The sequence below is a fragment of the Bufo bufo genome, chromosome 4, assembly GCF_905171765.1.
Source record: "Bufo bufo chromosome 4, aBufBuf1.1, whole genome shotgun sequence".
Taxonomy (NCBI): Eukaryota; Metazoa; Chordata; class Amphibia; order Anura; family Bufonidae; genus Bufo; species Bufo bufo.
Genome location: NC_053392.1, coordinates 463,832,138 through 463,848,780, shown reverse-complemented (window position 1 = coordinate 463,848,780; position 16,643 = coordinate 463,832,138). Strand labels below are relative to the sequence as shown.

General features: G+C 43.3%; 1 protein-coding gene across 1 annotated transcript in view; it reads left to right on the top strand.

The window, feature by feature from the left end:
* ACOXL (acyl-CoA oxidase like) overlaps window positions 1-16,643 on the top strand; it is a 625,524-nt gene that overhangs the window by 137,944 nt on the left and 470,937 nt on the right. The window contains 2 exon segments of the mRNA XM_040429469.1: window positions 8,921-9,053; window positions 14,721-14,755. Of these exon segments, the coding sequence (XP_040285403.1) occupies window positions 8,921-9,053; window positions 14,721-14,755 (168 nt within the window).

The window sequence follows — 16,643 nt, the reverse complement described above, 5'->3', positions numbered from 1 at the left end:
TTGGAAAAGATTGCAGGTTGTATCCTGGGTTATTAAAGTTTGTGATAAATGGTTGGATATATTTTTAAACTGCTGTTTAAAGAGGACCTTTCACCACTCCTGACATGCCTGTTTTAATAGCTTCACACATTCCCCATGTAATAACAATTCTGGAGCATCTATTCTTATGGCTCTAAGTTGTGCCATTCCTTTATTATTTCTACTAGAAGTTATGAATGAATTGCTAGCAGTCTGCAGTAAGGGTACAGAGGGGTGTTAACCAGTTTGTGGGGGTCGTGGGGGGTGTTCCTGCACAGACTCGCTCTATCCAACCAGTGCTGCCATTTTCAGACTGTGCAGGTACACACCCCTAACTAGTTACCACCCCTCTGTACCCTTACTGCAGACTGCTAGCAATTCATTCATACCTTCTAGTAGAAATAATAAAGGAATGGCACAACTTAGAGACATAAGAATAGAAGCTCCAGAATTATTATTACATGGGGAATGCATGAAACTATTAAAACAGGCATGTCAGGAGCGGTGACAGGTCCTCTTTAAATTTACTGGTACTGAAGCTATGAAAAAAACACATTCTAAGGAGTCAATTTTGACCTTTTATTTCAGAATGATTCACATGACTGTAACCACGATCATCCACAGTTAACTCAGCAGAAAGTGCCTAAAACTAGATCAGAAACACCGCTTGATTGTGCTACAAGTGTTTGGTCTAACCTTTTTAAAATATTTGTTTTTCTTTTTAACCTCAAAAACATGTACTATGCATATTAAACTGCTTTTATTTCTCATGTGATCCCTTATTTTGCATAGTCTGTGGAAAGAAAGCACAACAATGAGAGTTAATGTATACCTAAATGAAGAGAATTCTCAGGCCACATTCACATCTCCAGTGAACGTTTCAGGCAGGCTGTCCAGGCAGAGAACAGCCTACAGGTGTTCACTGGATTCCGTATTGCCGCCGATCCATATTGACTATAATGGGATCCATTGGTGATCCGGCCACTTTCCGGTATAAATGCCATGTTTAGGCCGTTGCATGCAGCAGTTTTTGGTCTGGCCAACAGTTGACATTTGTGTCGAATCAGGCAGCCACAACAACTGGACAGAGATGTTAACGTGGCCTATTATATTAACTATTTAAAAGCTTGGGAGTTTGTTAGAATATGTTCATGTTTCAGAAATGTACATTGTATATCCGACACATATTTACTACAAGATCCACGTCAGAAATTTGAGTTTTAAACTTGAATTTCTGCCACAGGACGTAGTTTGATGTGCTGCAGATCTACATTATACCCACTAAGTAGGTTGATTAACCACTTCAGCCCCCAGTGCTTAAACACCCTGAAAGACCAGGCCACTTTTTACACTTCTGACCTACACTACTTTCACCGTTTATTGCTCGGTCATGCAACTTACCACCCAAATGAATTTTACCTCCTTTTCTTCTCACTAATAGAGCTTTCATTTGGTGGTATTTCATTGCTGCTGACATTTTTACTTTTTTTGTTATTAATCGAAATTTAACGATTTTTTTTGCAAAAAAATTACATTTTTCACTTTCAGTTGTAAAATTTTGCAAAAAAAAAACGAGATCCATATAGAAATTTTGCTCTAAATTTATAGTTCTACATGTCTTTGATAAAAAAAAAATGTTTGGGTAAAAAAAAAATGGTTTGGGTAAAAGTTATAGCGTTTACAAACTATGGTACAAAAATGTGAATTTCCGCTTTTTGAAGCAGCTCTGACTTTCTGAGCACCTGTCATGTTTCCTGAGGTTCTACAATGGCCAGACAGTACAAACACCCCACAAATGACCCCATTTCGGAAAGTACACACCCTAAGGTATTCGCTGATGGGCATAGTGAGTTCATAGAACTTTTTATTTTTTGTCACAAGTTAGCGGAAAATGATGATTTTTTTTTTTTTTTTTTTTTTCTTACAAAGTCTCATATTCCACTAACTTGTGACAAAAAATAAAAACTTCTATGAACTCACTATGCCCATCACGAAATACCTTGGGGTCTCTTCTTTCCAAAATGGGGTCACTTGTGGGGTAGTTATACTGCCCTGGCATTCTAGGGGCCCAAATGTGTGGTAAGGAGTTTGAAATCAAATTCTGAAAAAAATGACCTGTCAAATCCGAAAGGTGCTCTTTGGAATATGGGCCCCTTTGCCCACCTAGGCTGCAAAAAAGTGTCACACATCTGGTATCTCCGTACTCAGGAGAAGGTGGGGAATGTGTTTTGGGGTGTCATTTTATATATACCCATGCTGGGTGAGAGAAATATCTTGGCAAAAGACAACTTTTCCCATTTTTTTATACAAAGTTGGCATTTGACCAAGATATTTATCTCACCCAGCATGGGTATATATAAAATGACTCCCCAAAACACATTCCCCACCTTCTCCTGAGTACGGAGATACCAGATGTGTGACACTTTTTTGCAGCCTAGGTGGGCAAAGGGGCCCATATTCCAAAGAGCACCTTTCGGATTTGACAGGTCATTTTTTTCAGAATTTGATTTCAAACTCCTTACCACACATTTGGGCCCCTAGAATGCCAGGGCAGTATAACTACCCCACAAGTGACCCCATTTTGGAAAGAAGACACCCCAAGGTATTCCGTGAGGGGCATGGCGAGTTCCTAGAATTTTTTTATTTTTTGTCACAAGTTAGTGGAAAATGATGATTTTTTTTTTTTTTTTTTTTTTCATACAAAGTCTCATATTCCACTAACTTGTGACAAAAAATAAAAACTTCCATGAACTCACTATGCCCATCAGCGAATACCTTGGGGTCTCTTCTTTCCAAAATGGGGTCACTTGTGGGGTAGTTATACTGCCCTGGCATTCTAGGGGCCCAAATGTGTGGTAAGGAGTTTGAAATCAAATTCAGTAAAAAATGACCTATGAAATCCAAAAGGTGCTCTTTGGAATGTGGGCCCCTTTGCCCACCTAGGCTGCAAAAAAGTGTCACACATCTGGTATCCCCGTACTCAGGAGAAGTTGAGGAATGTGTTTTGGGGTGTCTTTTTACATATACCCATGCTGGGTGAGATAAATATCTTGGTCAAATGCCAACTTTGTATAAAAAAATGGGAAAAGTTGTCTTTTGCCAAGATATTTCTCTCACCCAGTATGGGTATATGTAAAATGACACCCCAAAACACATTCCCCACCTTCTCCTGAGTACGGAGATACCAGATGTGTGACACTTTTTTGCAGCCTAGGTGGGCAAAGGGGCCCATATTCCAAAGAGCACCTTTCGGATTTGACAGGTCATTTTTTTCAGAATTTGATTTCAAACTCCTTACCACACATTTGGGCCCCTAGAATGCCAGGGCAGTATAACTACCCCACAAGTGACCCCATTTTGGAAAGAAGACACCCCAAGGTATTCCGTGAGGGGCATGGCGAGTTCCTAGAATTTTTTATTTTTTGTCACAAGTTAGTGGAAAATGATGATTTTTTTTTATTTTATTTTTTTCATACAAAGTCTCATATTCCACTAACTTGTGTCAAAAAATAAAAACTTCCATGAACTCACTATGCCCATCAGCGAATACCTTGGGGTCTCTTCTTTCCAAAATGGGGTCACTTGTGGGGTAGTTATACTGCCCTGGCATTTTCCAGGGGCCCTAATGTCTGGTAAGTAGGTAAATGACCTGTGAAATCCGAAAGGTGCTCTTTGGAATGTGGGCCCCTTTGCCCACCTAGGCTGCAAAAAAGTGTCACACATCTGGTATCTCCGTACTCAGGAGAAGGTGGGGAATGTGTTTTGGGGTGTCATTTTACATATACCCATGCTGGGTGAGAGAAATATCTTGGCAAAAGACAACTTTTCCCATTTTTTTTATACAAAGTTGGCATTTGACCAAGATATTTATCTCACCCAGCATGGGTATATGTAAAATGACACCCCAAAACATATTCCCCAACTTCTGCTGAATACGGAGATACCACATGTGTGACACTTTTTTGCAGCCTAGGTGGGCAAAGGTGCCCAAATTCCTTTTAGGAGGGCATTTTTAGACATTTGGATACCAGACTTCTTCTCACGCTTTGGGGCCCCTAAAATGCCAGGGCAGTATAAATACCCCACATGTGACCCCATTTTGGAAAGAAGACACCCCAAGGTATTCAATGAGGGGCATGGCGAGTTCATTGAAAAAAAAAATTTTGGCACAAGTTAGCGGAAATAGATTTTTTTGATTTTGTTCTCACAAAGTCTCCCTTTCCGCTAACTTGGGACAAAAATTTCAATCTTTCATGGACTCAATATGCCCCTCAGCGAATACCTTGGGGTGTCTTCTTTCCAAAATGGTGTTATTTGTGGGGTGTTTGTACTGCCCTGGCATTTGAGGGTCTCCGCAATCATTACATGTATGCCCAGCATTAGGAGTTTCTGCTATTCTCCTTATATTGAGCATACGGGTAATGAGATTTTTTTTTTCCGTTCAGCCTCTGGGCTGAAAGAAAAAAATGAACGCCACAGATTTCTTCATTCGCATCGATCAATGTGGATGAAAAAATCTCTGCCAAAAAAAGAAAAAGGAGGGGAAAGGCGTCTGCCAGGACATAGGAGCTCCGCCCAACATCCATACCCACTTCAGCTCGTATGCCCTGGCAAACCAGATTTCTCCATTCACATCAATCGATGTGGATGAATAAATCATTGCCGGGATTTTTTTTTTTATATATACAAAGTGTTTGCCAAAGTATATGAACACCGCCACCTCCTCAGCTCATATGCCTCGGCAAACGTATCTTTTACTGCAGAGGAGAAATCTCGTCTTGCAGCGCCGCATACACCGACTTGCGTGTAATCTGACAGCAGCGCAATGCTTCTGTCCGAATGCACATCAGTGCTGCAGCTAGTCGATCGGTTGGTCCACCTGAAAGGTAAAAAAAACAAAACAAAAAAGAAAAAACCAGGCCGCAAAGCAATAACTTTATTAACTGTTGAACAGAACATAGAAACTTTTTTTAAACTTTTTTAACTGAACATTTAACTTTTTTACTTACCGGTATTTTTTTTTTTGTTTAGTTTTTTTTACCTTTTATAGAACAAACCTCTCCTTCCCCATGGGACAATGTGCAAAGCGCAAATCGCCCAAAGATGTGGCGAAGTACGTTATGCACTTTATCCCAGGTGAAAGGAGAGGTTTGCAGCAGCTGTGAGTGAATGGGCCCTAATAGCCCTGTGTGCCTGTCCTGGTGAGATGTGATCCCTATGCTAGGTGTACCTGTGTGTGGTACTTCCGGAAACACTCTCCATAGCATAGGGCAGGGTGGTCAGCACAGTCAGGACAGAAATAGCGGGTGTCACGCCTTATTCCACTCCTGCTACAGACACGACATCTTTTTCGGGGTGACGGTTGGGTTGAGGTACCAGGAACGACACTGGGGAAATGTCGCTCGTGTAGACGGCTAACTACACTGGTGGATGGGGCCACGGAACCTCCTGGGTAAAGGAGGTTCTCGATGATCTCTTCCTGGAATTTGAGGAAGGATCCTGTTCTCCCAGCCTTACTGTAGAGAACAAAACTATTGTAGAGCGCCAATTGAATTAAATATACAGACACCTTCTTATACCAGCGTCTGGTTCTGCGGGAAACTAAATACGGAGACAACATCTGGTCATTGAAGTCCACCCCTCCCATGAGCGCATTATAGTCGTGGACACAGAGGGGCTTTTCAATGACACGGGTTGCTCGCTCAATTTGGATTGTCGTGTCTGCGTGAATGGAGGAGAGCATGTAAACGTCACGCTTGTCTCTCCATTTCACCGCGAGCAGTTCTTCGTTACACAAGGCAGCCCTCTGCCCCCTTGCAAGACGGGTGGTTACAAGCCGTTGGGGGAAGCCCACGCGACTAGTTCGCGCGGTGCCACAGGCGCAAATCCGTTCTAGAAACAAATGCCTAAAGAGGGCCACACTTGTGTAGAAATTGTCCACATAAAGATGGTACCCCTTGCCGAATAAGGGTGACACCAAGTCCCAGACTGTCTTCCCACTGCTCCCCAGGTAGTCAGGGCAACCGACCGGCTCCAGGGTCTGATCTTTTCCCTCATAGATCCGAAATTTGTGGGTATAGCCTGTGGCCCTTTCACAGAGCTTATACAATTTGACCCCATACCGGGCACGCTTGCTTGGGATGTATTGTTTGAAGCCAAGGCGCCCGGTAAAATGTATTAGGGACTCGTCTACGCAGATGTTTTGCTCAGGGGTATACAAATCTGCAAATTTCAGGTTGAAATGGTCTATGAGGGGCCGAATTTTGTGGAGCCGGTCAAAAGCAGGGTGGCCTCTGGGACGGGAGGTGGTATTGTCGCTAAAATGCAGAAAACGTAGGATGGTCTCAAATCGTGTCCTGGACATAGCAGCAGAGAACATGGGCATGTGATGAATTGGGTTCGTTGACCAATGTGACCGCAATTCATGCTTTTTTGTCAGGCCCATGTTGAGGAGAAGGCCCAAAAAAATTTTAAGTTCGGAAACTTGGACTGGTTTCCACCGGAAAGGCTGGGCATAATAGCTTCCCGGGTTAGCGGTTATAAATTGTGTGGCATACTGGTTGGTCTCTGCCACGACTAAGTCCAAGAGCTCCGCAGTCAAGAACAGCTCAAAAAATCCCAGGGCCGAACCGATTTGAGCCGTCTCAACCCGAACTCCAGACTGGGCGGTGAAAGGGGGAACTACTGGTGCGGCTGAAGTTGGTGACTGCCAATCAGGATTTGCCAGCACCTCAGGGACTCTAGGGGCTCTACGGGCCCGTCTTTGCGGTGGCTGCGACGGGGTAACTATTGCACGTGCCACCGTACCAGCTTCAACTGCCCTTCTGGTGCTCGCTACTTCACCATGTTGTACGGCAGTGCTGGTACTAGGTCCAGGAAGGGCTGCGCTGCTGGTGTATGCCTCACCACGTGATCCGGCAGCGACAGCCCCACTCTGCTGCTCTTGAAGCGGATCCTGCGTAACCTGTGGTCTAGCGACATGGGGCCGGGTACGCCTGGTGCTGCCAGGGACCTCCACCTCCTCGTCCGAACTTTGGGTCAGAGAGCCACTGCTTTCCACAGGTTCATATTCTGACCCGCTAGATTCGTCAGATGAGGGTTCCCACTCCTCATCCGACTGGGTCAGAATCCTGTAGGCCTCTTCAGAAGAATACCCCCTGTTTGACATTTTGGACTACTAAATTTAGGGGTATTCCCTGAGACTACCCAAGAAAAAAAGCAAACCTGTCTTACAAAGGGGAGGCTAGCGAAGTACCGGAGGCTGCTGCGGTTGATAAAAAATATCAAAACTGATTTTTTTATCGCCGCAGTGCGTGTAAAATGAATGTGCAGTGATCAAAAAATATATATTTTTTGTCACTGCGGTGGGGCGGGCGTGGGTGAACGCACGTGTGGGCGACCGATCAGGCCTGATCGGGCAAACACTGCGTTTTGGGTGGAGGGCGAGCTAAGGTGACACTAATACTATTATAGATCTGACCGTGATCAGTTTTGATCACTTACAGATACTATAAAAGTACAAATGCTGATTAGCGATACGCTAAACAGCGAATAAAAGTGACTGCGGTGCGGTGGGGTGGGCGCTAACTGACGCTAACTACCTAACCAAGGGGCCTAAACTATCCCTAAAACCTAACAGCCAATACCAGTGAAAAAAAAAAAGTGACAGTTTACACTGATCACTTTTTTTCCTTTCACTAGTGATTGACAGGGGCGATCAAAGGGGTGATCAAAGGGTTAATTGGGGTGCAGGTGGGTGATCTGGGGCTAAGGTGTAGTGTTGGTGCTACTCACAGTTCAGTCTGCTCCTGTGCTGGATCCAACCGACGAAAAGGACTAGCACAGGAGCAGACAAGCCATATAACAGATCATATTTACTAATACGATCTGTTATATGACTTTGGATTGGATTTTTTGAAAATCGCCAGCCTGCCAGCCAATGATCGTTGCTGGCAGGCTGGTGACGAAATACTTCTTTTAATTTTGCCGGCCCGCGATGCGCATGCGCGGGCCGGCTTTGAGCGAAATCTCGCGTCTCGCGAGATGACGCGTATATGCGTGACTCTGCGCAGCGCTGCCACCTCCGGAACGCAATCCTGCGTTAGGCGGTCCGGAGGTGGTTAAAGGTTATTTACACCCTTGGGGCCAATTTTTTTATTTTTTATTATTGCATGGTACTCATTTTGAGCTAAAAATAATTTTTTTAATTTGTGTTTTATTAAAAATATGGCATCTTTTTTTGTATAGAGCTGAGATGCTGTAGTGGCAGCATGTGGATTTTTTTGTCTTTTCCATCATCTGGGGAGCAGACGGACTCCTTATCTCGGCTCTCTGACATTATCAACACTCATTATAGCTCAGTTCTTATCTTACTGATAAGAATGTTGCTGAAATAAGTGTTTATGACCTCTTAGTAGTTTAGAGATAAGGTTTATTAGATAATGGCACAAAGTGAAAGTACCAGTCACACAGGTAGAAAAACTGTTTAATAGCTCAATATTTTTAATAAAGGCCAATTGAAAAAAAGATTTTTAGCCCAAAATGAGTAACATACAATCATAAAAACTATTGCCTCCGAAAGTTTACAGAGCCTTTAACATATGGCTAATCCACCAGCTTTTACATGTGGAATCTGCAGAAATCAGTTGAATGCTATTTATTATCACAGTTTTTTAAAAGTTTTTTTTGTTTAGGTGGCGCATGCAAAAATTTGTGTAGAAATTTTCCATAGTGTGTGAATAGGGTTGTGGAAACCCCATTCACGTGTATGGGATGCAGAATCTTTTTTATAGACTCATAATATCCTGACTGTGTAAACAGACCCTTCCATCCATTGTAGGCCAATATGGAATGACTCTGTGTGAGATTTTCTTAATCAAAATGTGTTTCTTTTTCTCCTCAGGTTTGGCTCAGTCTCTTCTGACGGCAAATACAGCTCACCAATTGAGAACAAGAGTGCCCGATTTAATGCAATGCTAGCTGCGCTCACGCCTACAAGATTAGCACTAACGTTTCAGGCTCTAGGAGCTATGAAGGTATATGTCATACTGGTTACATCATAGTATATGATAACACGTGCAGTATGTGTCATAGTACACCTGAAAGCTTGCAACAGTGAATGACAGCTGCACTCTAGCAATACCTACTGTCTGGCTTCTTCAATGCTGCAGTCGTTAGTGATCGTGACATCTCAGCTGGCGAGACAACTGCTCTGATTCTCTGATTATACTTAGAGTATAGGGACAGGTGCTCTTTAAAGGGAATCTGTCACCAGTGACCCCCTTATCCAACTGTTTGGATAAACATACAGCTGTGGTTCACCTGATTAACCACTTACCGTCACGCTAACGCCGAAAGGCGTCATTTCTGCGGCGCTCCCAGGTCACACTAACGCCAATAGGCGTCATCTCGCGTGATCCGAGATTTCCTGTGAACGCGCGCACACAGGCGCGCGCGCTCACAGGAACGGAAGGTAAGAGAGTTGATCTCCAGCCTGCCAGCGGCGATCGTTCGCTGGCAGGCTGGAGATGTGTTTTTTTTAACCCCTAACAGGTATATTAGACGCTGTTTTGATAACAGCGTCTAATATACCTGCTACCTGGTCCTCTGGTGGTCCCCTTTGTTTGGATCGACCACCAGAGGACACAGGTAGCTCAGTAAAGTAGCACCAAGCACCACTACACTACACTACACCCCCCCCCCGTCAGTTATTAACCCCTTATTAGCCCCTGATCACCCCATATAGACTCCCTGATCACCCCCCTGTCATTGATTACCCCCCTGTCATTGATTACCCCCCTGTAAAGCTCCATTCAGACGTCCGCATGATTTTTACGGATCCACTGATAGATGGATCGGATCCGCAAAACGCATCCGGACGTCTGAATGAAGCCTTACAGGGGCGTGATCAATGACTGTGGTGATCACCCCATATAGACTCCCTGATCACCCCCCTGTCATTGATTACCCCCCTGTAAAGCTCCATTCAGATGTCCGCATGATTTTTACGGATCCACTGATAGATGGATCGGATCCGCAAAACGCATCCGGACGTCTGAATGAAGCCTTACAGGGGCGTGATCAATGACTGTGGTGATCACCCCATATAGACTCCCTGATCACCCCCCTGTCATTGATTACCCCCCTGTCATTGATCAACCCCCTGTAAAGCTCCATTCAGATGTCCGCATGATTTTTACGGATCCACTGATAGATGGATCGGATCCGCAAAACGCATCCGGACGTCTGAATGAAGCCTTACAGGGGCATGATCAATGACTGTGGTGATCACCCCATATAGACTCCCTGATCACCCCCCTGTAAAGCTCCATTCAGATGTCCGCATGATTTTTACGGATGCACTGATAGATGGATCGGATCCGCAAAACGCATCCGGACGTCTGAATGAAGCCCTACAGGGGCGTGATCAATGACTGTGGTGATCACCCCATATAGACTCCCTGATCACCCCCCTGTCATTGATCACCCCCCTGTAAGGCTGCATTCAGATGTCCATATGATTTTTACGGATGCACTGATAGATGGATCGGATCCGCAAAACGCATCCGGACGTCTGAATGAAGCCTTACAGGGGCGTGATCAATGACTGTGGTGATCACCCCATATAGACTCCCTGATCACCCCCCTGTCATTGATTACCCCCCTGTAAAGCTCCATTCAGACGTCCGCATGATTTTTACGGATCCACTGATAGATGGATCGGATCCGCAAAACGCATCCGGACGTCTGAATGAAGCCTTACAGGGGCGTGATCAATGACTGTGGTGATCACCCCATATAGACTCCCTGATCACCCCCCTGTCATTGATTACCCCCCTGTAAAGCTCCATTCAGACGTCCGCATGATTTTTACGGATCCACTGATAGATGGATCGGATCCGCAAAACGCATCCGGACGTCTGAATGAAGCCTTACAGGGGCATGATCAATGACTGTGGTGATCACCCCATATAGACTCCCTGATCACCCCCCTGTCATTGATTACCCCCCTGTAAAGCTCCATTCAGATGTCCGCATGATTTTTACGGATGCACTGATAGATGGATCGGATCCGCAAAACGCATCCGGACGTCTGAATGAAGCCTTACAGGGGCATGATCAATGACTGTGGTGATCACCCCATATAGACTCCCTGATCACCCCCCTGTCATTGATCACCCCCCCTGTCATTGATCACCCCCCTGTCATTGATCACCCCCCTGTCATTGATCACCCCCCTGTAAGGCTCCATTCAGACATTTTTTTGGCCCAAGTTAGCGGAATTATTATTATTTTTTTCTTACAAAGTCTCATATTCCACTAACTTGTGTCAAAAAATAAAATCTCACATGAACTCACCATACCCCTCACGGAAACCAAAGGCGTAAAATTTTTTAGACATTTATATTCCAGACTTCTTCTCACGCTTTAGGGCCCCTTGAATGCCAGGGCAGTATAAATACCCCACATGTGACCCCATTTCGGAAAGAAGACACCCCCAGGTATTCCGTGAGGGGCATATTGAGTCCATGAAAGATTGAAATTTTTGTCCCAAGTTAGCGGAACGGGAGACTTTGTGAGAAAAAAAAAAAAAATATCAATTTCCGCTAACTTGTGCCAAAAAAAAATAATTTCTATGAACTCGCCATGCCCCTCATTGAATACCTTGGGGTGTCTTCTTTCCAAAATGGGGTCACATGTGGGGTATTTATACTGCCCTGGCATTCTAGGGGCCCCAAAGCGTGAGAAGAAGTCTGGTATCCATATGTCTAAAAATGCCCTCCTAAAAGGAATTTGGGCACCTTTGCGCATCTAGGCTTCAAAAAAGTGTCACACATCTGGTATCGCCGTACTCAGGAGAAGTTGGGGAATGTGTTTTGGGGTGTCATTTTACATATACCCATGCTGGGTGAGAGAAATATCTTGGTCAAATGCCAACTTTGTATAAAAAAATGGGAAAAGTTGTCTTTTGCCAAGATATTTCTCTCACCCAGCAAGGGTATATGTAAAATGACACCCCAAAACACATTCCCCAACTTCTCCTGAATACGGCGATACCACATGTGTGACACTTTTTTGCAGCCTAGGTGGGCAAAGGGGCCCATATTCCAAAGAGCACCTTTAGGATTTCACAGGTCATTTACCTACTTACCACACATTAGGGCCCCTGGAAAATGCCAGGGCAGTATAACTACCCCACAAGTGACCCCATTTTGGAAAGAAGACACCCTAAGGTATTCCGTGAGGGGCATGGCGAGTTCCTAGAATTTTTTATTTTTTGTCCCAAGTTAGTGGAAAATGCTGATTTATTTTTTTTTTTTTTTTCATACAAAGTCTCATATTCCACTAACTTGTGACAAAAAATAAAACCTTCCATGAACTCACTATGCCCATCAACGAATACCTTGGGGTCTCTTCTTTCCAAAATGGGGTCACTTGTGGGGTAGTTATACTGCCCTGGCATTCTAGGGGCCCAAATGTGTGGTAAGGAGTTTGAAATCAAATTCTGTAAAAAATGACCTGTGAAATCCGAAAGGTGCTCTTTGGAATATGGGCCCCTTTGCCCACCTAGGCTGCAAAAAAGTGTCACACATCTGGTATCCCCGTACTCAGGAGAAGGTGGGGAATGTGTTTTGGGGTGTCATTTTACATATACCCCTGCTGGGTGAGAGAAATATCTTGGCAAAAGACAACTTTTCCAATTTTTTTATACAAAGTTGGCATTTGACCAAGATATTTATCTCACCCAGCATGGGTATATGTAAAAAGACACCCCAAAACACATTCCTCAACTTCTCCTGAGTACGGCGATACCAGATGTGTGACACTTTTTTGCAGCCTAGGTGGGCAAAGAGGCCCATATTCCAAAGAGCACCTTTCGGATTTCACAGGTCATTTTTTACAGAATTTGATTTCAAACTCCTTACCACACATTCGGGCCCCTAGAATGCCAGGGCAGTATAACTACCCCACAAGTGACCCCATTTTGGAAAGAAGAGACCCCAAGGTATTCGCTGATGGGCATAGTGAGTTCATGGAAGTTTTTATTTTTTGTCACAAGTTAGTGGAATATGAGACTTTGTATGAAAAAAATAAAAAATAAAATAATCATCATTTTCCACTAACTTGTGACAAAAAATAAAAAATTCTAGGAACTTGCCATGCCCCTCACGAAATACCTTGGGGTCTCTTCTTTCCAAAATGGGGTCACTTGTGGGGTAGTTATACTGCCCTGGCATTCTAGGGGCCCGAATGTGTGGTAAGGAGTTTGAAATCAAATTCTGTAAAAAATGACCTGTGAAATCCGAAAGGTGCTCTTTGGAATATGGGCCCCTTTGCCCACCTAGGCTGCAAAAAAGTGTCACACATCTGGTATCGCCGTACTCAGGAGAAGTTGGGGAATGTGTTTTGGGGTGTCATTTTACATATACCCATGCTGGGTGAGAGAAATATCTTGGCAAAAGACAACTTTTCCCATTTTTTTTATACAAAGTTTGCATTTGACCAAGATATTTATCTCACCCAGCATGGGTATATGTAAAAAGACACCCCAAAACACATTCCTCAACTTCTCCTGAATACAGAGATACCAGATGTGTGACACTTTTTGCAGCCTAGGTGGGCAAAGGGGCCCATATTCCAAAGAGCACCTTTCGGATTTCACAGTTCATTTTTTACAGAATTTGATTTCAAACTCCTTACCACACATTTGGGCCCCTAGAATGCCAGGGCAGTATAACTACCCCACAAGTGACCCCATTTTGGAAAGAAGAGACCCCAAGGTATTTCGTGATGGGCATAGTGAGTTCATAGAAGTTTTTATTTTTTGTCACAAGTTAGTGGAATATGAGACTTTGTAAGAAAAAAAAAAAAAAAAATCATCATTTTCCGCTAACTTGTGACAAAAAATAAAAAGTTCTATGAACTCACTATGCCCATCAGCGAATACCTTAGGGTGTGTACTTTCCGAAATGGGGTCATTTGTGGGGTGTTTGTACTGTCTGGGCATTGTAGAACCTCAGGAAACATGACAGGTGCTCAGAAAGTCAGAGCTGCTTCAAAAAGCGGAAATTCACATTTTTGTACCATAGTTTGTAAACGCTATAACTTTTACCCAAACCATTTTTTTTTTACCCAAACATTTTTTTTTTATCAAAGACATGTAGAACTATAAATTTAGAACAAAATTTCTATATGGATCTCGTTTTTTTTGCAAAATTTTACAACTGAAAGTGAAAAATGTCATTTTTTTGCAAAAAAAACGTTAAATTTCGATTAATAACAAAAAAAGTAAAAATGTCAGCAGCAATGAAATACCACCAAATGAAAGCTCTATTAGTGAGAAGAAAAGGAGGTAAAATTCATTTGGGTGGTAAGTTGCATGACCGAGCAATAAACGGTGAAAGTAGTGTAGTGCAGAATTGTAAAAAAGGGCCTGGTCTTTAGGGGGGTATAAACCTGTGGTCCTTAAGTGGTTAAAACAGTTTTTATTTTGGAGACTTGGATCAACAAAAGAAAAGCTGTGTTTTAATCAGGTGAACCACAGCTACTTGTGTATGCAAGAGTTGGATAGGTAGGTCGCTGTTGACAAATTCCCTTTTAATATCTCAATAGAAATGTTCTTTAAGACAACTTATTGCTTTAACATGTCTTACAATTTCCTGCAATGTATGAAAGGTAACATTGACTACTTATCTTTACAGCTTGGATTGACCATAGCCATTCGATATAGTCACAGGTAAGAAACATTCCTTACTAATTTCAGCCAGCACTGTGTACATTTTATTGTGCTTGTCTTGTATAATTTACCTGATTGAGTAAACACTGCAAGAAATTGTGTTTAAAAGAGGCACCTATCTTTTTTTTTCTTCCTTAAAGGGTTTTTCTGAGATTATTTTTACTGATGTCCTATCCCCTGGACAGGTCATAAGTATCTGATCAGTAGGGGTCTGACACCCGGGACCCCCGCCAATCAGCTTTGACTAGGTCAGTGACGACATGTTAATCGATCACGTGGCCCAGGAGCAGCTCAGCCCCATTGAAGTGAATCGGGCTGAGCTGCAATACCAAGCATAGCCGCTATACAATGTACGGCGCTGTGCTCAATAAGCTGCGAGAAGGTAGTGACGCTCACAGGAGCGCAGCTGCCTTATCAAAACAGCTGATCAACCGGGGTCCTGGCTGTCGGAACCCCACTGATCAAATACTGATGACGTATTTTGTATAGTGCCTGTGCTTGGTATCGCAACTCAGCCCCATTCACTTAAATGAGGCTGAGCTGCGCCTAGGCCATGTGACTGATTGAATGTACATCACATAGCCTAGGGAAAGCTACAAGAAGGCCACAACACTACTGCATGCGCCAGTGCCTTCTCAAACAGCTGATCAGCGGGGGTCACGCTGATGACCAATCCAGAGGATTGGTCTTCAGTTAATATTTTTGGAAAACCCTTTTAATCAGTACCATGTTGAACAATTACTGATTTAACAAAAACTTTGACTTTTGGACAAAAAGGGTACTGATATAATTAAAGGGTTGTTGTATGAGAAAAAAAAAAAAGTCAGGTAGCAGCAAATGTTATATCAGTTAAAAAATAAAGTACTCATCTGCTATTCCTGGCTTATTATCGGCTTCAGTGGTATGTGCCATACTTCTTGACATCACAAAAGAAGACAGTGATTGACCGTAGTGATTATGTGCATCACAAAGACCGGTCAGGCATCAGAGCTAGAGTGACAGGGGATTTAACAAGTGACTATTTACCTACAGTAATTTTTATTTATTTATTTTTTTGCTTTTTTAACAATTTATTTTGTTTTATATTTTATACAGGTTGCCCACAAAAAAAGTAGCCCGCCTCCAGCTATAGTATGACAAAATGAATGAGCAAGTGAATTATAATTTTTTTTTAATTACCCACAAGTCACAAAAGATGCTGAAAGTAGTCCCCGTTCATGCCCATGCATCTTTGGTCACATCGGATCATCTCGGCTGATACTGCTTGCAGCTCTTCAACATTGATGTTGCAGAAGAAAAAATGTCCTGATTTTTCCAACCAGATGGGGCAACATGCCTCACCTCACAGAACTCACTGCCACGGGTTCATGAACTGTTTACGGAGGAGCGAACTGAGAGCAAGGGGTTATGGCTACCACGTTCCCCAGACTTGTCCACTTGCAATTTTTATCTGTGGGGAAATTTAAAACAGAAAGTGTCCGCTAACAATCCACATCCCCGGATGAACTGAAGGGAAACATCACAAACACCATCCGCAGCATCACCAGCAGTATCAGCCGACATAATACGACCTGCCCAAGGATGCATAGATGTGAACGGGGGCCACTTTCAACATCTTTTGGGACTTTAAAAAAAATAAAAATCAACTTACTCATTCATCTCGTCATACTATGTCTGGAGGCAGGCTACTTTTACTCGTTCAGCTATGCAACCCTAGCTTCAGTGATGCGGAAATCTGAAGTCTTTCTCCGCTGCCTTATGGGGGTTAAAAGCATTCTCGAGACTTGCCTTGTATTGGTTGCATACAATGGCTGGTGAACTGTATAGTAAAATACTCCCTTTGATGGTAATATCTATCAGAGAGTGTATTTCTTTATACAAATTATTA